Raw genomic sequence first — 24742 nt, 5'->3', positions numbered from 1 at the left:
ATACCTCAAAAATTTAAAAACATACCTATATCTCTGATTTTCTGGTATGTTACGCCAAATTTCATGGTATTTTCGGTATATTCAAATTTGTGTTTGGAAAGGGGAGTCAGAGTTACGCAAAAATTGGATCACGTCGATTATGAACGACAACTGTTTTTATATCACGGATGTTCACTCGTATAAAATAGAAAACGTGTGGTTCCAATTCTGTTTAAAGATAAACATTTATTTAGGCAAAAAGAAACATACACATACATACCATTCACATCGACGACAATCACTCCCAATCGTCCAAGGTCAAATCCTTCAAAATGTCTACTTGTTCACCGTCGACGCTCTTTTCCAGCGGATATTCCGCTTCCCCAGCACCTACCTTCGATTTCTTCTGCTTCTTTTTCTTCTTCTTGTCTTCGCCACCATCGACCTTCTTCAGCTTCTTCTTCTTATCCTTCTTGCCCTTCTGCTTGGAAACCTGCTGCTGTTCGTCCTCCTCCATCGAATCGTCCAGTTCAGGTCCATTTCCGGAATCGTCGTCTTCCTCATCGTCGGAGGGGAACAGCTCCACCGGTCCTTCCCTGGGTGCTTTCTGCTTCTTCTGGTCTGGTTTCTTGATGGTCGGTAGATTGTAGTCGCTGATATTCTCCGATTGGGTTGCCTGCCGCCGTTTAATCTTTTCGTTTTCTTTCGCGAAGCTCTCGTAGAAGGTCAGCAGCGGGGTACCCTTGGCCTTGCGGGTAGCTTCCCAGCTTTGAATATCGGCAATATCCTTCAGTCGGAACGGGAGCACTTTGCGTTCCTTTTCAATGAAGGCAGCATTCTCAACGATCTTGTCGCTGAGAAGTTTGATTTTTCTGGAATATTTGTACACTTTGGTGGACTTGCAAAAAGATCGGAAAGCGGAAACAACCGGAACCACCATGTCCGGAAAGCAGATAGAGGCGGATTCGTGCGCGAGGTACTCCAGAGAGAGTTCGTAGATTTGATCGAGTACTGCATCCTTGTAGGCGTTCTCTTGGATGTTGGCTGGGGCAAAGCGGAGAAGGCAAGTCAGATTTACCGGTTTCATTGAAAGCTTCTTGTGTTCTTCGTTGAAACTGTTAGAATTGAGCACTTCGATGATGAACGGAAGAACCGGGATGAAGACTCTGGTTTTTGCTGAGAGGTCCAGCAGCATCCGGCAGCAATGGAATCGAAGAGGGAAGTATTGTGCCGAGGGGATTAACTTGATCACCCCGGTGATGATGCTTACCAGTGGATAAACCAGAGGTTCCAGTTCCTTCTTGTTGTAGGCCACCGCTAGGACATCTGCCCACAGTTTTAAAGAATTGATGTATTGCCAGTTGTAGATGTATTGGAAACTGTCTTTCTTCTGTAGGATTACCGCATTACGCAGATGGATCGCAAGCTGGCGAATGTAGAGGAAAACGTGCTGATAGGAAACAGTCATATCCAGGGTGAACATTTCCGTGAGTGATCGTCGCATGAAATTGATTCCTGGAAGTGTGTTCGGGCTAACAAATTTGCTGTTCTTCACGTACGCCAGGTACATGTTCTTCAAGACATCGCTCAGGAACCGACGCTGTTGACCACAGGTAATCTTCAAAATGCAAAGGAACGCCAACACTCGAACTGATTCTTCCTCGGAAGTGCTCCAGATGACGATCAATCGTTTCAGAATTGGTTTGGTGATAGAAGAATAGCACACCAGAAAGGAGCTGAATTGATGCAAATGCTTCAAAAGTACATTCATAATGTGATTGGAAGAGACATTTTCCAACAAATTGGTCAAATCAACGAAGTACATCCTCAAACATGATTGCAACTTCGAGAACTTTTTGTTTTTCTTCAGAGTTTTGACTCCTTTTGATCCCGTCAATCCTAGATAGCTCTTAACAGCATTTCCAAGGTGAAGCACACATAGCTGCACAACGCCGTTAAAAATCGCTGGACCTTCGGCCTTATACGCAGGAATAACATTAGTTTCTCCAGTCACCGTCACCAACGCAGAATTGAATGCCTTGCATACTGTTCTGATAGTATCCACCTTTTTCAAAGGTGTCGTGGTCAAATCATCCGTCCACTTTTTAAGCATTTTTAAAGTAATCTTTTTCTGAACTCCTGGCGTAACTTCCTGCTCCTCTTCGCCCTCGTCATCATCTTCTTCCTCTTCGTAATCGCTCTCATCGCTGGCAACTTCTAACTTTTCCGGCAATTTATGAACCGCCCCTTCTCCGTCTCCTTCCTCGTCATCACTCAAATCGTCCAAGTTTACCTCCTCATCATCATCATCATCATCATCCTCGTCCTCGCCTTCCTCATTATCACTTCCAGCCATCTTCCCGAACCTCAACAGCTTTTTGTCATTTTTCTTCAAAAACTCATACAACTCCGGATCGGTCTTTTGCAACTTGTCCAGCGCTGCCTGGTGCTCTTTGGCTACATCTTTTTGGCCACCGCCTTTCTCCACATTTGCTGCCACATCTTCCGGTTCCGCCGCCTTCCCTTTCTTCGCTTTTCGTTTCTCCACTTTTGATGGTTTCTCCAAATTTTTTTCCTCTACAGGCTGCTTCTCGTTTTTCTTCGGTTGTTTCGGCTCCGCCTTGTCCAGCTTCAGTTTTTTCTTCTTCGGTGGAGGCGCCAGCTCTGCGGTCTCATCTTCGCCTCCGCTCAGGTCCGCGTCCATGTTATCCAGAAAATTGTCCAGCGACATGCTCTGCAGGTCCGCCTTTTGTTTCTTGCTGCCCTTCAACTTCATCTTGCTGACCCCTGGAAAATTGGATTACTTACGTTAGTTTTTTTGTATATGTAGTGAGCATAAACTCTTCATTACCTTGTATTATCGTTGTGCAACGAAAACCCACTAATATTTAACGTATTTCTTACAAAAATTAACAAAATTCAGCAGAAACGTTGCTCACGAAACGCACGTGTTGTTTTTAAGACCGGGATGCGATTTGTTTTGACAGCTCGCAGTCAGTGCAGTGTTGGCAGAAACCGCATAAATTGATCCATTTTCGGCGAACCGGTTCAAGAGGTACTAGAGCGGCAAAGTGACGTCATTTCTAGCGTAAGAGCAACATTAACGGCGGCTACTATTCGAGCACCCTCGCAGCGCTACCATTTTGACTTAACCACCCTTTTCCACACCGGTAGCAATCAAATTAGTCACCCTGATTCGTATCGGGAGGGCTGTCATATTCCCATAGAATTTTTAGCAGCGCAACTGTCCCGCTACTATATTATGTTTCCAGTTCAAAACCGAATTAGCGACATTTTTTCTTTGACTTCCGCTGCTTTTGCCTTGCGTTAAACACAATGTCGGAAGTGGGGCGCTGTATTGTACACCTGGTGCTCTATACAGCGCCCCACTTCCGACATTGTGTTTAACGCAAGGCAAAAGCAGCGGAAGTCAAAGAAAAAATGTCGCTAATTCGGTTTTGAACTGGAAACATAATATTTGGTCACCCACCCATAGCGCTACTATTTTGAGAGCGCATCCAGCAGCGACCGGTAAAGTTTGCTGCAACACGGAGAAAAATATTTGGCAAGTACAAACAAAATTTAGCATGATTCAACCAAATTTCAAGGTTGATTTTTGCACAAACAAAATCTTAGCTTCATTGAACTGGTGGCATTGGTTAAAGCAAATTAAAATCTTAGGTAACTGTTTTGAGGGTTCGATACTTTAATTCAACCAAATTTTGTTTAAATTTATCATTGTTTTGGTTATTCAGTTTTGACAGCTATGGAAACAAACTTAAACTTTAGTTATTTCAATAAAATTGTTTAGTTTCAATTTAACAAAAGATGGTTAAAAACATACAAACACAGTATTTCAAAATAAACAAAGAGTTTGTTGAAATTACTTTGATAGTTCATCCCTCCCAACCCTCCTCTTTCTTCTTATCATGTTTTTTTTTAATTGCAAATAAATGATATGGAAATAAACTGATGAATCTGTGTTAACATTGTTTTATTGTCAGAAATTCATTCTTATCATATAGCTTATATTTCGAATATGAACTCAAATCGTTTACAAAACATCCGCGGAGATCAGACTTATGGCCTTTACTCCATGATTCTTCGAATTTCGTACATGTTGCCTGATTTTATTAAAAATCCGGTCGGAAAACACGGGGAAAACACGATATTTTGCGGAATTCTCGTCTCAACCTGCATAATCAATCTGAAAAAAAAAAATACATTGCTAATAAGGAAAAACAGTATGTTTGAAGTAAAAAACTTACTCATATGCTGATGATGGTTTATGTGGCTCTTTGCCTTCCGGAGATCGTGAAATTCGGATGATCCGAGCTGCGAAATGACCGCAAACACTTGTCCAGATCACTAGTCAAATTAACTTTCAATCACCAAATCAACGCCAACAAGAGGGAGCCAAGCAGCAGCAAATTGACAACAATGCACAATGGTCCGAATCCAAGCTTTAGCAGGAAAAAAATCCGTATCTCTGTTTTCGTTAATTTAAGGCATTTGGTGTCTTTAGAGAAGTTGTTTGAATTTGTTTGCTGCATCTTTTCCAAAAATTTTTGATTAGGGTGGCCCACGTCTTAACTCAAATCTGGAATAGAACTTTTAAATTTCAAGTCATACGCGATCGAGTTCTTCAGCAAAGTTGTAGGCAATGCTATTTTGAGCAACTTTGCCGAATACGCCGTTTATCTAGCTCTTAATTTGAACATAGTAGTTCAATTTTAAGTTTTGACTTAGGGTGAGCCACCCAAAAACGGTTTTTTCGCAATAACTTTTTTATTTGATTTTTTTCGAAGATGTGAGCTTCGGAGCATTTGAAGAGCAAGTAATGACGCATGTTTGTTCTGAATATTGCACGTTGCTAGGTCTTGTCATTCAAATGTTATGGTCAATTTTGACTTAAAATCAACGATGTCTTCAAATGCTCATATCTCTAGGAGCTGGTAAAATAAAAAAAGTTCTTTAAGCGGCATTTGGAAGGTCACATATAAAGCCAAATTTGGAGCAAATATTACAAGAACGTTATTTTTTAAATTGGATTAAATCGACTCCAAAAATCCCCTTAAAAATTGAAAAAAACTACTTATAACTTATACAATTTCAAAGGTAGAGTCAAACTGTCTTCGGAAAAAATGTAGGTTTTTACCATGCCTACATGTTTTCCATACACGATTTTTTTTGCAAAACGTGAAACAAAAGCTTGTAATTGATAATTTGATTCTTAGGGGTACATGCTATGTTTTTCTAGGAAATCAGAACAATTATATTCTTTAAAAACAAATTATCAAGTTCAAGCTTTCGTTTCACGTCTTACAAAAAAGTAGTGTATAGGAAACTTTTAGGCATGGTGAAAACCCACATTTTTTCCGAAGACAGTTTGACTCTATCTTTAAAATTGTATAAGTTATAAGTAGTTTTTCGATTTTTTAAGGAGATTTTTGAAGTCGATTTATTCCAATTTAAAAAATAACGTTCTTGTAATATTTGCTCCAAATTTGGCTTTATATGTGACCTTCCAAATGCCGCTTAAAGAACTTTTTTTATTTTACCAGCTCCTAGAGATATAAGCATTCAAAGACATCGTTGTTTTTAAGTCAGAACTGCTAATAACATTTGAATGACAAGACCTAGCAACATGCAATGTTCAGAACAAACATGCGTCATTACTTGCTCTTCAAATGCTCCGAAGCTCACTTCTTCGAAAAAAATCAAATAAAAAAGTTATTGTGAAAAAACCGTTTTTGGGGGGCTCACCCTAAGTCAAAACTTAAAATTGACCTACTATGTTCAAATTAAGAGCTAGATAAACGGCGTATTCAGCAAAGTTGCTCGAAATAGCATTGCCTACAACTTTTCTGAAGAACTCGATCGCGTATGACTTAAAATTAAAAAATTCTTTACCAGATTTGAGTTAGGACGAGGACCACCCTAATCAAAAATTTTTGGGCAAGATGCAGCAAACAAATGCAAACAACTTCTCTGAAGACACCAAACGCCTAAAATTAACGAAAACAGAGATACGGATTTTTTTCCTGCTAAAACGTGGATTCGGACCATTGTGCAATCACGGAGAAAAATCAAGCTTATTTGAAGCAACCAAAATTTTAGTTGATGTTCAAAGTCTGATCTTGGTTACTTCAAGGTAAACAAATATTCATTGCCACGTTGGGGTTCCGTTTAGAACAAATGATTTTTTCAAGTATTTTTAGCCTATGTGATTTTATTCTTTCAAAGCAATGTTTACTTAGATTCAAACTAAAAAAATACCTTATATCAACTGCCGGCCTGCTTGTTAATACCAAAATTTAGGTTGACAAAAATCTTCATCATTGGCAAATTCAAACTTGATCTCAGGTTGGAATGAATCAATTACCTCAGTAAAAATTACCTAAAAAATTGGTTGGGTGAAAACCAATCTAAAACATGGTTCGAAGCAAACTTAATCATTAGTTTGTTCATTCCGCCAGCTGCGCCGCGTCAGCCGTACTCATCATACAATAGTCCCATTGCACAATGGTCCGAATCCACGTTTTAGCAGGAAAAAAATCCGTATCTCTGTTTTCGTTAATTTTAGGCGTTTGGTGTCTTCAGAGAAGTTGTTTGCATTTGTTTGCTGCATCTTGCCCAAAAATTTTTGATTAGGGTGGTCCTCGTCCTAACTCAAATCTGGTAAAGAATTTTTTAATTTTAAGTCATACGCGATCGAGTTCTTCAGAAAAGTTGTAGGCAATGCTATTTCGAGCAACTTTGCTGAATACGCCGTTTATCTAGCTCTTAATTTGAACATAGTAGGTCAATTTTAAGTTTTGACTTAGGGTGAGCCCCCCAAAAACGGTTTTTTCACAATAACTTTTTTATTTGATTTTTTTCGAAGATGTGAGCTTCGGAGCATTTGAAGAGCAAGTAATGACGCATGTTTGTTCTGAACATTGCATGTTGCTAGGTCTTGTCATTCAAATGTTATTAGCAGTTCTGACTTAAAAACAACGATGTCTTTGAATGCTTATATCTCTAGGAGCTGGTAAAATAAAAAAAGTTCTTTAAGCGGCATTTGGAAGGTCACATATAAAGCCAAATTTGGAGCAAATATTACAAGAACGTTATTTTTTAAATTGGAATAAATCGACTTCAAAAATCTCCTTAAAAAATCGAAAAACTACTTATAACTTATACAATTTTAAAGATAGAGTCAAACTGTCTTCGGAAAAAATGTGGGTTTTCACCATGCCTAAAAGTTTCCTATACACTACTTTTTTGTAAGACGTGAAACGAAAGCTTGAACTTGATAATTTGTTTTTAAAGAATATAATTGTTCTGATTTCCTAGAAAAACATAGCATGTACCCCTAAGAATCAAATTATCAATTACAAGCTTTTGTTTCACGTTTTGCAAAAAAAATCGTGTATGGAAAACATGTAGGCATGGTAAAAACCTACATTTTTTCCGAAGACAGTTTGACTCTACCTTTGAAATTGTATAAGTTATAAGTAGTTTTTTTCAATTTTTAAGGGGATTTTTGGAGTCGATTTAATCCAATTTAAAAAATAACGTTCTTGTAATATTTGCTCCAAATTTGGCTTTATATGTGACCTTCCAAATGCCGCTTAAAGAACTTTTTTTATTTTACCAGCTCCTAGAGATATGAGCATTTGAAGACATCGTTGATTTTAAGTCAAAATTGACCATAACATTTGAATGACAAGACCTAGCAACGTGCAATATTCAGAACAAACATGCGTCATTACTTGCTCTTCAAATGCTCCGAAGCTCACATCTTCGAAAAAAATCAAATAAAAAAGTTATTGCGAAAAAACCGTTTTTGGGTGGCTCACCCTAAGTCAAAACTTAAAATTGAACTACTATGTTCAAATTAAGAGCTAGATAAACGGCGTATTCGGCAAAGTTGCTCAAAATAGCATTGCCTACAACTTTGCTGAAGAACTCGATCGCGTATGACTTGAAATTTAAAAGTTCTATTCCAGATTTGAGTTAAGACGTGGGCCACCCTAATCAAAAATTTTTGGAAAAGATGCAGCAAACAAATTCAAACAACTTCTCTAAAGACACCAAATGCCTTAAATTAACGAAAACAGAGATACGGATTTTTTTCCTGCTAAAGCTTGGATTCGGACCATTGTGCATTGTTGTCAATTTGCTGCTGCTTGGCTCCCTCTTGTTGGCGTTGATTTGGTGATTGAAAGTTAATTTGACTAGTGATCTGGACAAGTGTTTGCGGTCATTTCGCAGCTCGGATCATCCGAATTTCACGATCTCCGGAAGGCAAAGAGCCACATAAACCATCATCAGCATATGAGTAAGTTTTTTACTTCAAACATACTGTTTTTCCTTATTAGCAATGTATTTTTTTTTTTCAGATTGATTATGCAGGTTGAGACGAGAATTCCGCAAAATATCGTGTTTTCCCCGTGTTTTCCGACCGGATTTTTAATAAAATCAGGCAACATGTACGAAATTCGAAGAATCATGGAGTAAAGGCCATAAGTCTGATCTCCGCGGATGTTTTGTAAACGATTTGAGTTCATATTCGAAATATAAGCTATATGATAAGAATGAATTTCTGACAATAAAACAATGTTAACACAGATTCATCAGTTTATTTCCATATCATTTATTTGCAATTAAAAAAAAACATGATAAGAAGAAAGAGGAGGGTTGGGAGGGATGAACTATCAAAGTAATTTCAACAAACTCTTTGTTTATTTTGAAATACTGTGTTTGTATGTTTTTAACCATCTTTTGTTAAATTGAAACTAAACAATTTTATTGAAATAACTAAAGTTTAAGTTTGTTTCCATAGCTGTCAAAACTGAATAACCAAAACAATGATAAATTTAAACAAAATTTGGTTGAATTAAAGTATCGAACCCTCAAAACAGTTACCTAAGATTTTAATTTGCTTTAACCAATGCCACCAGTTCAATGAAGCTAAGATTTTGTTTGTGCAAAAATCAACCTTGAAATTTGGTTGAATCATGCTAAATTTTGTTTGTACTTGCCAAATATTTTTCTCCGTGATGGGACTATTGTATGATGAGTACGGCTGACGCGGCGCAGCTGGCGGAATGAACAAACTAATGATTAAGTTTGCTTCGAACCATGTTTTAGATTGGTTTTCACCCAACCAATTTTTTAGGTAATTTTTACTGAGGTAATTGATTCATTCCAACCTGAGATCAAGTTTGAATTTGCCAATGATGAAGATTTTTGTCAACCTAAATTTTGGTATTAACAAGCAGGCCGGCAGTTGATATAAGGTATTTTTTTAGTTTGAATCTAAGTAAACATTGCTTTGAAAGAATAAAATCACATAGGCTAAAAATACTTGAAAAAATCATTTGTTCTAAACGGAACCCCAACGTGGCAATGAATATTTGTTTACCTTGAAGTAACCAAGATCAGACTTTGAACATCAACTAAAATTTTGGTTGCTTCAAATAAGCTTGATTTTTCTCCGTGAATGATGGAGGGCTGCCAAACGGGGTATAGAAGCGCACCGTTAAAGGTGCTCTAACTTGCATGATAAGGGCCGAAGTCCAAAATGTATCCACTTATCCGCGATCGGTAATGGCGGTGGCGGGCATTTCCAACCGGTTCGGAATTTGACGTTTCTTGGGGGAAAGTCAAAATAGTTTCATTCCCCTCCTCACCCCTTCACCCACCGATCGGTGGCGCCAACCGATTGCGATCCCCACGAAATGTCAAAATTCGAATCGGTTGGTTGTGCCCGCCGCCGCCATTACCGCTCGCGGATAAGTGGATACATTGAGAAATCTGCGATTATCCACTTATCCGCGAGCGGTAATGGCGGCGGCGGGCACAAATAACCGATTCGAATTTTGACGTTTCGTGGGGATCGCAATCGGTTGGCGTCGGGTGAAGGGGTGAGGAGGATAATGAAACTGTTTTGACTTTCCCCCAAGAAACGTCAAAATTCGAACCGGTTGGATATGCCCGCCGCCGCCATTACCGCTCGTGGATAAGTGGATACACTAAGAAAAATCCGCATCTAGTTTTTATGTGCCCACACATAGAATTTTACTATCAAGCTTTGCACTCGAAAAATAAATGCATCGCACATAAATTCAAATTACGCATTTAGAATATAAATGCCGCTGCACATATTTTCCATCCGACTATTACATTTTATGTGCAACCTTGCGTGGAGAACGTTTATGTGCACGCATATAGATTGTAATAATGGAGTGAGATGGATTTTTGCCAATAAATATGTGTGGCTTTTTTTTGAGTGTATAGAGTGGAAAGATGCTAGATTTTCCTACTTAATAACAGGCTTGGCATTGGTCACGAGTATTGGGACTAAAGAGTAATAACGTCTACTCGGTTTGGTATGACAGAAGAGAATGAATTTATTTAAAACTAATCTTACAATGGCTTACTATGATTCATTACATTCTAAGGTTACTGCGCCAACATCCCCCCTTAATCGAGAATCCTTCCTACTCCAATGGTTCGTCTGTCGGCTTCGAATTTGGGAACCGGTACGGCCTTGGTTAGCAAATCGGCTACTTGCTGACGACTTCCAACGTGTGCCAATCCGATTATGTTTTCTTCGACCTTCTCACGCACGAAATGATGACGAATGTCTATATGCTTACTCCGTGGTGAATAACCGACTTCTTTCCCAGCTAGGTGGATCGCGCTTTTGTTGTCGCAACACACGATGATCTTCTCGGATACTCCAGATAGCTCTTGTCGTAGTCCTCGCCACCAGATCGCTTCTTGTGCTGCTGCCGATACGGCCATGTATTCGGCTTCCGTTGTTGACAAGGCCACTGTAGACTGTCGTCGACAGCTCCACGAAATCGGTCCGCCTGATTTCATGAAAACGTATCCAGTGATGGAACGTCGCGTCTCAACATCGTTGCCCCAGTCCGCATCGCTGAATCCGACGAAATGTTCATCTGCTTCCTTGCTGTAGATGAGCTGTACACTGAGAGGATTTTCCGTATACTTTTTATGTGTGAAACTACATAATTTTTTGCAATTTGACTCGATAAATAAAATATATGTATGTGTAACATAACACTTATGAGGTCTTTTCGATATAAAGTCCATATTGAGAGCCAAATGACATTTATTTCTCACATCCATAATATTTATGTGTGATCCTTATGATATATATTTACGTAGTCCATATCATTTTTATGCACTCGGATCACTTTAAAATTATGTTTCGAATTTATAATATTTAATATTATTATTAATTATATTAAATATTCACTTTTGTTATCATTTATTTTCTGCTGTCGTATTAATTTTATTACATAAATATTTCATTTTTAAACACGATTATGAAGCATACTAATTCTTTTTCGGAAATTTGACGGAAGAGGTCCAGTTTTGGCGAAATTTTCGGCAGGAGGGCGGAAGCACTTGCTGCAATCTTCGTTAGTCGACATCGTCATCGCAAATTTGCACTTTCCCGTTGAAAATGGCGTTTTTGGTTCCCCCTATTGTGGGACGATTCGTGAATGTTGCTGGCACTGTCGCGGTCTTGGTAACGATCTTTGTTTGGGATGCTTTGGGGCATGATTTTGTCCAAGAGGTTTGGAAGCTTCTCATCGTCCGAATCCTGGCCGCTGGCAATCATCTCGAGCGGGTTTAACTTCTCCGACGCCGTGCTTCTTGTCCAGGCTGCGGTTCTTTTGTTGGGGTAAATAATTGTTTTCAGACGGCAGCGCACGATTAGTCAGCCAGTTGCTAGCCAAGGAACTGTTCCAAAATGCCCCTTCGCTGACTGGTTCGCCCGCTCCGGTTCCTCGTCGTAATTGTTCTGGGAACTAAACTTCTTCCGCTAAATCATCGACGCTCCTCCTAATTCCGTACATTTATATACCTAAAACGATAACAACTAATTATTGAACATAAAGTAAACGAGTTCAAAAATTACCTCAAGAAGCGAATACAATTTCCAACACAAACGTTGTCGAAGTTTCATGCACACGATGGCCGTTGCTAGCTTGCTATTCAAAGCAGTTTTCCAAACTTCAAAATTATGTGTGGGAATATATAATTTTTAACTATAACATCTCATCTTTATTTATTATGTTTGCCCACACATAAATGTAATAGATTGCATACATACGTTTTATAGGTACCCTCATTAAAGCTAAGCGAGGTGCTTTAATGTGTATGTTTGCACCTATAGAAATTACGATAGCAATGTCTTATAAATTGTAAAATCTAAACCTTTATAAATTTTAACTTTGCAATTTTATCAGTGTAGATCTCGCGTTCCTTTAAGGTACCGCAAAATACGCTTTGCGGCTATCCAATGCGCTTTTCCTGGGTTGCTACAGAACTGGCCAACTTGATTAACAGCGAAACAAATGTCCGGACGCGTGCCTTGCGCCAGGAATTGGAGACCTCCTACCAACTCACGGAACGGGATGTTCTGCATTTGCCTTCGTTCTTCATCGGTACTAGGGCTCATCTGCTTCGTCAATCTTTGGTTGGGATCCGCCGGGGTCGCCACAGGAACACAGTCTTCCATGCCGAAACGTTCTAGCAACTGCTGGACATAGTGCTCCTGGTCCAAGCAAACGTTGTCCTTCTGACGCGTCACTCGGATTCCAAGGACTCTGTTGGCCAATCCGAGGTCCTTCATCAAAAACTTCTCTGCCAGTTGCTTCTTCAATTCGTTGACCCAGTGCTGGTTATTCGAGAATATCAGAAGGTCGTCGACATACACGGCCACAATCAGGATTGATCCATTTTCAATGCGATAGTAGACGCACGTGTCATACTTCGATCGTGCCAGTCCAAACCGCTTCAGTTCACCATCAAGTTTCTGGTTCCAGATTCTGCTGGCTTGTTTCAGTCCGTATAACGCTTTCTTCAACTTGCAGACCTTCCTCGGACATCTGGGATCGACGAAACCCTCCGGTTGCTGCATGTATATGGCTTCCTCTCCTAGTTCACCTTGCAGAAACGCGGTCACTGCATCCATCTGATGTATCTTCAGGTCCAGACTAGCGGCTAACGACATCAGATAGCGAATAGTGGCATACCGGACCACCGGCGAGTACGTCTCTTCATAATCGACGCCCTTGACTTGAGAGTAGCCTTTGATTACGAGGCGGGCCTTATATCTCTCGGTGGATCCATCGGGGTTCGCCTTCACCTTATACTCCCACTTGCAGCGGAGAGCTTTCCTTCCTTCTGGCTGATCGGTTAGCTCCCAGGTTTGATTGTTCATCAACGCTCGATACTCCTCCACCATTGCTCCTTTCCAACGATCGCTGTCCTCGCACGTAATCGCTTCCTGGAAGGTCTGTGGCTCGCCATCGCCACTCGCATCGCATAACTGTGGAGGTTGGGAAGTACCATGAGGTAGAACACTGAAGCCCAAATGAAAATCTCGATACTTGCCTGGGGTTACGCGCTCCCTCGCACTGCGCCTTACCAACTGATGTGGGTCCTCTGGTTGTGGAGGGAGCGCAGCAGGTTGTAGATCGGCATCGATCAGCGTGTCATCGGCATCTCTGAACTCCTCGGATTCTGGTTCGCTGAGCTCGTCTTGTGCCGGCTGGTCGTCATCTTCGCCGTCTACGAGCTCCTCCTCTGCAACCTCGTGCTGCACAATCATTTCAAAAGGTGATTCTTCCATCGTAGGGCTAGCTTCGCTCCGAGCAACTCGTTCTTCATCCAGGAAGATCACGTCACGGCTGACTGCTACGTCTTGAGTCTTGAAGTTGTATACTCTGTATGCCTTCGAATTCTCACTGTAGCCCATGAACATTGCTCGTTCTGACTTCGCGTCCCATTTCCGTCTTTTCTCCTTAGGGACGTGCACCATGACCTCACTTCCAAAAACGCGTAGGTGCGACAGGTCGGGACGTTTACCTGTGAACTTCTCCTCGGGTGTGACTGGTAGACCTTTTGTCGGTGACCGATTAACAACGTAGGACGCCGTAGCTACTGCTTCTGCCCAGAATCGCTTCTCCAGGCCGGCATCAAACAGCATGCTTTTGGCGCGCTCCACCAACGTCCTATTCATCCGCTCTGCCAGTCCGTTTTGTTCCGGATTATACGGAACCGTCGTTTCGTGGTGGATTCCCGCTTGCCTCAGGAACCGTCGCATCGTACGATTGACATACTCTTTCCCGTTGTCCGTCCTAATTCTCTTGATGCGTTCTCCCGTCTGATTCTCGACATACGACTTGAAATCTTCAAAAGCTTCTAACACGTCGGTTTTTGATTTCAGGAAATAGACGAAAGCCTTCCTGCTTGCATCGTCTATGAACGTCAGGATATAGCGGCTTCCTCCCAACGACGCCGTCTCCATCGGCCCGCAGAGATCGGAATGGACCAGCTCGAGCACCTTGCCAGCTCGATGACCTATCGCCTTGAACGGTTGTCGCTGGTGCTTTCCTTGGATGCACGGAACACATCGCGGCAAGTTCTCGTCCTCGAATTTAATTCCGGTTGCGATAGACTTGAGCCTCATCATGCCGCTTGCCGAAAGATGTCCTAATCGTCGGTGCCACAGTTGGAAACTATTTGGCTGTCGTGCCACATGCACGGACGGATTCTTGACCATCTTCAGCCGGTACAGCCCATTCGACTCCTGTCCAACCGCTACTACTTCCTGCTTGGGACTGACGACCTTGCATGACTCGTTGTCGAAAGTGACCTGGTACCCGCTCTTGCAAATTTTGCTCACGGATAACAGATTTAACGCTAAATCTGGAACACACAGAACATTACTCATGGTGATTTGACATGACGTACCTCCAATGTCCGCTTCCAGATTGACGGCACCCTTGGCAACGACAGCCGCCTCGGAATTATTTGCAACGTTGATGCTAGCCGACACGTTCTCCACTTCTACTAATTGGCCTCTGTTCCGGCACAGATGCGTTGTTGCACCGGAATCGAAAATCCAGTCCTCATTGTCGTTTCCTGACTGCACTGCGTTGAACGCTGCGAAAAATGCAGCATGACCGCTTTGCTTGCCGCGGCCATCGCGTTCGTCCTTTTTCTCGCTCGGTTTCTTCTGGCACTGTGATGCGTAGTGTCCCGATTTCTTGCACCGGAAGCACTTCACCGCTGACTTACCCGCAGATTTCTGTTGCTGGTTCGGATTACTGTAGAACGCCCCATCGCTTGACTTGCAGTCCTTGCCGACCTTCACGTCCTGCAGGATTTTTGCCTTGACAACGTCCGCCGTAAGCTTCATTCCCGACGACTCCAATCCCAGGATCATCGGTTCATACTGCTTCGGTAGCCTCTTCATCAGCAAACTTGCCAGCCAAGTATCGTCTACTTGAAATCCGACCTCAGAAAGCTGGTGACTCGTCGTAAACAGCTCGTTCACATATTCTTGAGTCGTCTGGCAGATGATGTATTCATCCCGTTCAGCGCCAACCAGTCGAATTCCGGTCAGTCTCCGTAACAGACCAATTTTCCGGGTGGAACCGCTGTGCTCGTAGGTATTACGTAGGCTGTCCCATGCTTCTTTAGCGGTCTTGGCGTTCCGCACCAGCCCATAGATCTTGGGATCGATACTCAGGCATATCGTGGCCAGGGCTTGCTCGGAAACTTCGTCGCTCACTACCGCATCGTCATCCAGCCGTTCCTTCACTGCGCACCACGTCCGTTCCTTGATCAGGATCATCTTGGTCGCGAAGGACCACGAACTATAGTTTTCCGAACCGCGTAGCACTTCCCGCACCGGTAGCGATACTGCACTGCCCGGTAATCGTCCTCCGATATTGGCTTGCCTCCTTGATCCAGCTTGGGAACCGTTTCCTTGATCGCCGGAACCGTCTTGATGTCCGTCGGGGTTGACCATTCTTGCTTCGGTTCTTGGTTCAAAAAAATCTTGAAGTCCGCTTCGAAAAAAAAAAATTTCTCTCTGCCAAACAAAGTGGTTACCTTAGCAACTGCTACGGCCCATAACCTATTGGGACTAAAGAGTAATAACGTCTACTCGGTTTGGTATGACAGAAGAGAATGAATTTATTTAAAACTAATCTTACAATGGCTTACTATGAATCATTACATTCTAAGGTTACTGCGCCAACAACGAGATTCACAAGTATGCTACGGTTATGCTCGTAACGACCTGCGTAAGCACTCGCGATGTTAGCAACCATAGATCACATACACTAATGGGCAAATCGTAACCAAGAAACCATTGTTGACCGTAACGATTTGTTTGTTTGTTCGACCATCCCAGACTCTGACCTTCAGTCAATTTGACCATCAGTCACAGTTTATTCACGACCTCAAACATTTCGTAATTTTACGTTTTAATTACTACCGGAAGAAAATTGTGTAGGTCAATGCATCAACCCTATTACATAGGGTAAACAGGTATATTGAATGTTGCTTTCATAACAAAACGCGCTGCCAACTTCCAGTCGGCATTTCTGAATCATCGCAACGAATCAAGCACCACCTCTGCTGCTGTTTGTGTTAGTGAGATCGGAGAAACGTCAGACTCCCGCCTGCTGATTGGCTGCGACGACTCTGGCGACGGTTTCATCCGCGACGGATTCAAATCGTCGCGTTCGATAAGGGGGGAAACCGTCAATAATATGCCCCCCTTAAGCAGAAATGACAATATATCTAAAATTGGCGCCTTATTCCATCTATTGTCCACTGCAAATCGTTGTTCCTAAAGTCAGTGAAGTGTTGCATGAGAACTTTGCCTTTGGAAGGACGGCTAGGGCAGTTTTGAAACGGTTTTCGAAAACGTTCCAAAATTTACCTTATCAAAACAAACGGGGCAATACGCCCCATCAAAAGAAAAACGTCTAGCTCCGTGATAAAACTGTACCAAGGATTAATTCCACCACATGCTTTTCCTAGAAGCATCTTTTACCAAGTGTTCAATTGTATAAAACTTGCAAAATAACACAAGCGAACAGAACTAGCTTCGTTTTCAATGAAGTCAGTTTACAAGAGGTAAAATATTACGCCAAAAGCCTCGATTTCAGACTTTTTGATATTTTTATTGCTTTTCTGTACCAATCAACTAACGGATCAGCTTGATGGGAATTATTCTTCAATATTTAAGATCTCTAATCGATCACGCATAAGAAAAGCGATTGAATCGCTAGAAAATGAAGGGGGGCGTTTTGCCCCGGTGGGGCGTATTATACCCTTTTACCCTATTGGTAATTTTTGTAACCTCACTCTTCTTGGCCGATTACTAGACCTAGACGCGACTCCTGTTACCGTTTCCGTAATCGTCCGCGCATCGCTTGGTGTATAGCTACAATTGGTAGGTACAGGTTTGCTGAATTATTTGACAATGGAAAGTCACATTTCCCGTTTTATTCTATAGTGAAAGAGCCCCTGGAAGAACAAGGACCGATAAGGTGACGTTGCCCTGTTGATATCGACATGCCGAACATTCCTAACGTTCCTGAACATAGGCGGAACGTACGCTTACGCGTTTAGTTCGTCAAGTCTCCACACTGTAGGATTTCATCTGGTCCAGGGCTAAAGGTGATCCCAACCCTCGGCCCACCCAGGCGCTGTCCTCAATATTCGACAGCGCCTCTGCAGTCATAATAAAGTGAATAATATTGAACTAATATGTATTTATGTGAATAAATATTTGATGCAAATGTTTTTAATTAATTATTTCTTACGCATTTCTGAAAAAGGTTTGGCCGAACATATGTGAGAGCTAGAGCAACATTTGAAAGAACAGGTCGTTCCTAGCGTCCAGCAGGCATAGGCGAAACTACAGGGGGTGCCATGCACCCCCTAGAATAATTCAGATGCAATGCTGTATAGGGCGCTGAATGATGAATAGATGAACTAATGAACATTTGTTCGTAGTGGCCAAAATCCGTTGTTTTGCTCTTGTAACTGCTGGCCTAGCGCACTGTGTTAAATTATATTTCATAAATCAAGAGTGTTGACTACTCGTGAAAACAAATTCTCAGTGGTCAGAATTCAAAACGGTGGAGTAATTTGGATGAACACTGTAGTTTTGTAACTACTGCAATGACCTTCATGACCGTCGATTCAGTAGTCGATGACGGTCGTTGTTTGAAAAACTTCATTGAAGTTTTCTATGGTTACTTGAACCTTTCTTTCCATGGACGTTCGCAACCCGAAAAGCTTCTGAGCAACGGCGTAGACGATTTGATAAGCCTATTGCGATGAAGCGAATGTGAATGCGGAAGAATATTTTCTGTTACATGAAAGTGATTGCCAACGGTGACTAATGCCAAGCCTGCTTAATAATTACAATTTCTCCTTGATATTACTTTACTAACTATTGAAAATCACGGGTTGAGTGGAAGGCTCAATTGGCTTCTTTAACGGTGTTGAGATAATTCCATATTCTGAATCTGCATGTCAAACTGAGCCGAAATCCAAATTTTCATAAATTTTGGTGCCCGGGAACCTATTTAAAAATCAATTTAAAGTTTGTATGGGAGCAATTTGTCGAATCACCCCTCGTCGTAGTTTGTACTGGGCGCTGCCAAGCTGTCAAAAGGTGATTTCAAAAAATCTCTTTGAAATTGATTTTAGGTACCAAAATAAAGTTCTAAAAATCTGAAAAAAATCATAGTGGCTCAGAAAAAGGTGCTCTTTCATATAAAATAAAAAATTGATACATTTTTCAAAATTTAAAAACCCAATTCCATTCCGCATAAACGATAACCATAAGATTTGCTTAACCAACCATTCGGGATACAGTTCAAACAGTATGCAGTATTGTTGAACCGTCTACTTTACGGTCCGTTTATTGTGTTGGTTTATTAGGGATTCCAGGCGAATCTGAAATCACAACGTAAACACGGCGATAGTGAAAGGCGCATCTAAAATCAAATCATATTGTCTATCCGGTTGGAATCAAGACCGACATTTAATCAAAAATCAAAAAGACAATCAAAAAGTGTCGCAACTGTTTCGCATCTAGTACGCTGTGTTGCTGATAACAACGAGAAGGATGCGCACTACTTTTGACATGATTAAAAAACGTCGCGAGTTGGGTCGCGTCGCGACTTGATTGTGCGAAGTCCGGTTTGGTGGCGGCCCGACAATAAACAAAATCATGTCATGTCAAAATCAAAAACAAGGCGAATAGTAAAAAGCGATTCTGAAATTGATATCGATTCAAGGCGCATTGTATTGGGCGTATTTAGCATTATCGGGCATCGATTCGGGCGTAATAAAATAAATGCAATCTTTAGTGCAAATATCAACAAATTCGTACTGTTTTATTAGAAAATCAAGAAAATGTGTCAAGCTTGTTCATGTTGAATTACTCTGAATTACTCTTAAATAGGAATTGAAATTGTATCAGCATAATTCGGTTGTTTTTTTTGCAACCACACTGGTGGTGATCGATTCATGCATAAAATATCTGATGATGGCTGAAGTTGAGTAGGCCGAAACGTTATGTATAATCGAGTTTTAGTGTGTGTTTTCACCGAAAATAGTCAACAATCGTAATATATATATATATATATATATAATTCGGTTGTTGTTTTCGCAATGTTATTGCTTTGTCAGTTACGCCCTATTCGCGAATTACTCCGGAAACCACTACCACAGAGGTATTTGGATTGGTCAATTCAGTAACAAATTTTGAAAACGACAATCAATGGTGTAGCCATAGACTTAAGTTCAAGATGTAAATGTCAGGAACAAATCGGGTCAATTTTATGACGCCACTCGCTCCCCCAGAGTTCCCCCAGCTTATTCGCCTGCTTTCATTTCGCTTGAAGCGGCGCTTTTTTCGCCACTTTAATAATCAAAGCTCGGTCACACCCGTCACACCGCCCCAAAGGTTACAAAAAGTGATTATTCTCTATTATAATCATTTCGTGTCGAACTTGTAATAAGGCTTCCAAATGTGTATATCATTTAGCATATTTAACGTTTCCCTAATCAACCTTTCCCGCAACTTCGCTGCTCCTGAATGTAAATTGGACAATTCATTCTATTTTGGATTATTTGCACCACTCAGATTCTCAGACATTAAAATAAAACTGGGACGAGTTTCGCGCTCCAGGGTTTTTGAGTAACTACATTTTTAAATCGTTTAATGCAGAGAAAGTTAATTCTGCTGAGTGGGTTGATGATTCTACGATCATTATAAAAAATAAGTTCTTCGATGTTAGTTTGTGATTTTCTTTATCTACGTGTCTATTCCATTTGGGTATAACGAAAAACGTGAAAATAACGAATCTGAAATTGAAGAAAAAGCATTTTAATATTTAATCCATACAGAAAAAAAATTGAAGGTAAAACTTGCAAACAACAAAGATGAAAATTTTTGACAGCTTGCTAGAGTTGAACTGAAATTTTTGACTACTTTGATTAGCTCTGATGCTGCAAGGGCTGTCGGCAACAATTGTCAAAGTTGATTAACCCCTCATCATAGCATAAAAAGCTGGATATACCTGGAATGAATAAAGAGTGTGTCGGTTGCTGATTCAGGTATCAGTCGGCAGCCGTCTAGTTTGATGGAAGATGTCTTGCGTTCTTTTTTTTTTATTATTAAGAAACAGGCATCGACGGAGCTAGCCTCCACACTTAGAAAATAGAACCGAATTCGGTTCAATTTTCAACCGAAGGTTATCGGTTTTCAACAAGAAACCGGGAAACTCAGTTCAAAATATTTTTTCAGGCACAATGTTTTGAAAAAGAACCGAGTTTTCGGTTAAAGTAGGACAACATTGATTGATTGTCATGGTTATTTAACCGAAGAGTACGGTAAAGCATTAATATTTTCGAGTTCGGTAAACGAAAACCGAGAAAATTCGGTAATATGCCTAGATTTGTCAAACGTCAGTGGGGTGAACTTCACGCCGGATTTTTCAACCGAAAACTCGGTTCTGTATACCAAACAGCCGGACATTTTTTTTCTGAGCAAACGTGCGTCAGATGTCTTTTTTTGCATTCAGAAGAGAGAGTTTACCGGTGAGTAATCAAATAAAAATAACTTTTAAACAAATCTAACAAAATTTATTAAATATACTTTCAGCTCACGGCTGATCTGCGGAAACTCCTTTTTTATTGAGGACTTGTCGTTGGGACCGTCATGGAGCGGTCAAATTTTACTACTGCTGCTTCACCCTGTGGAATCTGCATACGGTATCTGCCGACAAAACAAAATGGAACAGTGAAGTTTTAAACATCAAAGATTCCCTCCAAAAAACTTAATTACTTGTCACAAGTGAATTTTTTTTAAAGTTATAAAGGGCACAATTGTCTACTTAATCTGCTGGTGTTTTATTTTTTAATTTCCAAACGTTTTTAAAATTGTTTAAATGCTGAGATGTAGTAAGCTTGGCAGTAAGAAGAAGGAACCGTTTATTTAAACATTTCAGTCGGTTTATTTGACAGCTTTCGGTAAAATTATTGCAAACCGTATTTCGGTACATCGTCTTCGGGCTACCGAGTTTTATTACAGTCACTATATACACAGTCTGGCGGACTGTCACTTTCGACCGGAGCCAATCGAGCATGACGTCATAGTGTCCACAGAGATAAATGGTAAAAAGTGACGTCATGCTCGATTGGCTCCGGTCGAAAGTGACAGTCCGCCAGACTGTGTATATAGTGACTGTAAGTTTTATCGGTATGTTTGGCAGATCGATGTCAAATGAAGTCTACCAGATACTCGGTTGTTATTGTTTGAACCGAGCGGGTAACCGAGCGTTCAGCACACTCAGAAATAAAAGTATGCACGGAATTACTATTATTTATGCATTTTGTATTCGCATCTCTCTCACTCTCTTTTTGTTTTCATGCTATCTGCCGTTTAGCCTGGGTTGAAGAGAAGTGTTTCGTCAACCCAGGCGAAGCACCAGATAGCATGAAAACAGAAAGAGAGTGAGAGAGATGCGGATACAAAATGCATAAATAATAGTAATTCCGTGTATACTTTTATTTCTGAGTGCAGATAAAAACTCGGTTCAAATTCAACCGAGTTCGGTACAATTTTCTAAGTGTGTCGCTATGGCCTGCGTGGCCATGGTGGACTAGCCTCCAACAGTTTGTTCATGTTTCTCTAATGTGGATAACATTTTGAAATATCATTGAAAAGCTATAAAAACATGATTGACAGGAAAAAGCATTAAAAGCGTCGCCTTCTTATGTCCATACAAAACTTATGTACTGGGGGATTGGGGTCCTTGAAATATCACGTAACTGGCGTCACGGGCGAATTGCTAGTCGCATATTGATTGTTGGTGTAGCATTGATTATTGCGGAGATTCCACCTGTTTAGACTCCTGCGCAAAAATTAGTTGCATGTATTTTTCTTGCGTGGGCCCACAGATATAAAAAACAGACCACTGATCCTGGTGAATATTTTACCCTGCGTTGTTAAGTACACGTTTGGTGATGGTTTTGCATTGTAAGCAAACATTTATAATGTACCTACGCTGAAAATGAGCCTAATCATTTTTCGCGTCGGAATCTATAAATCTTCGCAACGGGCAATATACCACCGACGAACCGACGTGACAGTGGTGATTCAAAAGTGTCCCCCCCCAATTTAACGGTCGACCACTGAAGCGAGCGATCGCTTCTGTCAAATCAGCGCAGACGCGAACCGTTTCCTATATGAACACACGGGGGTTCGGTGTCGAGCTAACAAATCATCGCGAGCCGTTATAGAGGTGGCGATAGTGTTTGGCTATTTTTCATCATGACGTCGCGGACAACAAATTTGAATTTATTTGTTGTAGCTGTCACGTCGGTTCGTCGGTGAATATAGGGCACTGCATGAAATTCTCTCCTTCTCTTTCACTCTCACAGAAATTTTGTAAACAACAAGGCCAAGAAACGTCAAAATCCCATACAAAATCAAAACAATGCAGTGCCCTATACGTCGTTTTCAAAATGTGTTACTGAATTGGTCGTTTTCAAAAGTTAAGTGTGATTCTAGTACATCTTCACATCAGAGGGAGGTGAACCGGTTCGTTAAAGTGGGATTGTTTTTGTTTTCGGACAGGTATTTAAATTTGACACAAATCAGCTGAAACGCAATTATTTCGATTATTTCAGTATGTATTCCAAAATTTTGTTTGTAAATTAGTTTTCTAACACGATTTTTTGCAACAATGTTGAACTCAGGATTATCGCAAGTATTACCAAAGATGTTAGCAATCAAACCACTTCGCATAATAGCATTGATACACCCGCCAAAAAGGTAAGACTCTGGATGGCTTGCTGAATTATATCGGTAATAGTGATTTACCTTCATCTTTGTAGGTATCTGTCTCAGGAATCGACAGCCCATGTAAATCCTCCCCCAAACGTAGATCAACGGGAGGTGGACACACTGGCTAAGCTTGCTGAAGATTGGTGGAACCCAACCGGACCGCTGAAAGGTCTTCACTCAATGAATTCCCTTCGAGTGCCGCTGATTCGCGATGGACTGATTGCCACGAATGTAATTCCGCAGGAGCAAATCCAATCGCCCCAGGTACTTAAAGGAGTTAACATACTGGAAGTTGGTTGTGGAGGTGGCATTCTTACGGAGGCACTTGCCAGGATCCATGCCGAAGTAGTTGGAATCGATCCGGGCGAGAAGTTGATTGGTGTGGCGAGAGAACACGCCGAGCGAGATAGAAAAATTTCCTCCAGAATTCAGTATCTGGTGGAAACTGTTGAGGATCATGCCCGGAAGAATGTGGAAAAGTACGATGCGGTGATAGCGTCGGAGGTGCTGGAACACGTTAACGACAAACCGGCGTTTCTGGAGCACTGCATAATGGCGCTGAAACCGGGCGGATCGATTTTTATTACGACGCTCAATCAGACGACTGCATCGTGGGTGGGAGGAATTGTGGCTGCAGAATACATACTGAAGCTGGTCCCTGAGAATACCCACGATTGGGATAAGTTCATAGCGCCTTTGGACCTGCAGCGTATCCTGAAGACATTCAATTGCACGACGGTTCTGGTTCATGGAATGTCGTACGAGTTTTGGAGAAACAGCTGGTCCTGGTGCAAGAGGATGGACATAAACTACGCAGTGCAGGCGGTGAAACTAGCGGACAATTGAAGCTGTATTTCAAATAAAGTAGTTATTTGTAATTCTTAAATTTAGTTGATTATAGATAGATTTAATCCATCAATCATCGTCATCTCTTGATTTTTCCATTCTTTTGATGTTCAGCGGCAATATACTCGGCTGTCTCTTTCCACCTTTTTCGTACTTTTTCTTCATTGACTTCATGACGCTGGTGTAGAACTGGGCCATTTCCTCGTCCGGGACATCTTTGCGCATCTTTTGCCTTTCGGCGGCTTCCGCTCGTTCCCGTTCCACCTGCGCGGCCAAATCTTTGTTCTTTTCCAGCTCGATAAGACGCTCGATTTCCGGATTCATCCCGCCGTAGCTGATGCGTCCTTCGATAAGGTCTTCACAGGGGACGTAACTGGTTTCGATTATGTACTTGGACGACTCATGCAGCATTTTGTCGGTAAATTCGTTGGAGTATAGAGCTCTGGTTAAGAGAATTATGTTATTAGGAAAATGTAATTAGAATAAACGCACAGAATGCTTACCTCCCTTCGGCATCGTCTTTTTCTTTTTCGAGTTTTTCTCTGGTTCGCGACATGAACTTCATTTCCAGAATGCCTTTGGAAAGCTTCACTTTGTTTAGTTTATTACTCATCTTGGCACAATTTTAGTCTCAATCGAAAATTCACAAATTGAACTAATAATTCGGTGTGAAAAGGCCAAATCGTTCAAGCAAATCGAAGAAAACGTGAG

The 24742-nt window shown here is 41.2% G+C and overlaps 3 protein-coding genes across 3 annotated transcripts; 1 reads left to right on the top strand and 2 right to left on the bottom strand.

Moving 5' to 3' along the window:
• Positions 1–205: 205 nt before the first annotated feature.
• On the bottom strand, positions 206–2988 carry LOC109414787 (nucleolar complex protein 2 homolog). Its single transcript, XM_029863722.2, has 2 exons — positions 2831–2988; positions 206–2766 (listed from the first exon to the last, which is right to left on the bottom strand). The coding sequence occupies exon 2, from the start codon at positions 2753–2755 to the stop codon at positions 278–280; it is 2478 nt and encodes an 825-aa protein (XP_029719582.2). The 5' UTR covers positions 2756–2766; positions 2831–2988; the 3' UTR covers positions 206–277.
• A 20008-nt stretch (positions 2989–22996) lies between these two features.
• Positions 22997–24071, top strand: LOC109418670 (ubiquinone biosynthesis O-methyltransferase, mitochondrial). The gene is made up of 2 exons (XM_019692884.3): positions 22997–23173; positions 23236–24071. Exons 1-2 carry the CDS (start codon positions 23085–23087, stop codon positions 24029–24031), a joined length of 885 nt encoding a protein of 294 aa, XP_019548429.3. The 5' UTR covers positions 22997–23084; the 3' UTR covers positions 24032–24071.
• LOC109418671 (M-phase phosphoprotein 6) lies at positions 24018–24738 on the bottom strand. The gene is made up of 2 exons (XM_019692885.3): positions 24535–24738; positions 24018–24473 (listed from the first exon to the last, which is right to left on the bottom strand). The coding sequence occupies exons 1-2, from the start codon at positions 24642–24644 to the stop codon at positions 24101–24103; spliced, it is 483 nt and encodes a 160-aa protein (XP_019548430.3). The 5' UTR covers positions 24645–24738; the 3' UTR covers positions 24018–24100.
• Positions 24739–24742: the final 4 nt, after the last annotated feature.

This window comes from Aedes albopictus, chromosome 3 (assembly GCF_035046485.1).
Source record: "Aedes albopictus strain Foshan chromosome 3, AalbF5, whole genome shotgun sequence".
Classification (NCBI taxonomy): domain Eukaryota; kingdom Metazoa; phylum Arthropoda; class Insecta; order Diptera; family Culicidae; genus Aedes; species Aedes albopictus.
Note: the sequence above shows the minus strand (reverse complement) of the source record. Positions and strands in the feature narration are given on the sequence as shown.

Excerpts from the sequence above, each read along its gene's own strand:
- LOC109414787 (XM_029863722.2), bottom strand. The coding sequence starts at position 2,755 with ATGAAGTTGAAGGGCAGCAAGAAACAAAAGGCGGACCTGCAGAGCATG.
- LOC109418670 (XM_019692884.3), top strand. The coding sequence starts at position 23,085 with ATGTTGAACTCAGGATTATCGCAAGTATTACCAAAGATGTTAGCAATC. Across the intron at positions 23,174-23,235 it reads TTGATACACCCGCCAAAAAG|GTATCTGTCTCAGGAATCGA; the intron begins GTAAGACTCTGG and ends TCATCTTTGTAG.
- LOC109418671 (XM_019692885.3), bottom strand. The coding sequence starts at position 24,644 with ATGAGTAATAAACTAAACAAAGTGAAGCTTTCCAAAGGCATTCTGGAA. Across the intron at positions 24,474-24,534 it reads AAAGACGATGCCGAAGGGAG|AGCTCTATACTCCAACGAAT; the intron begins GTAAGCATTCTG and ends TCTCTTAACCAG.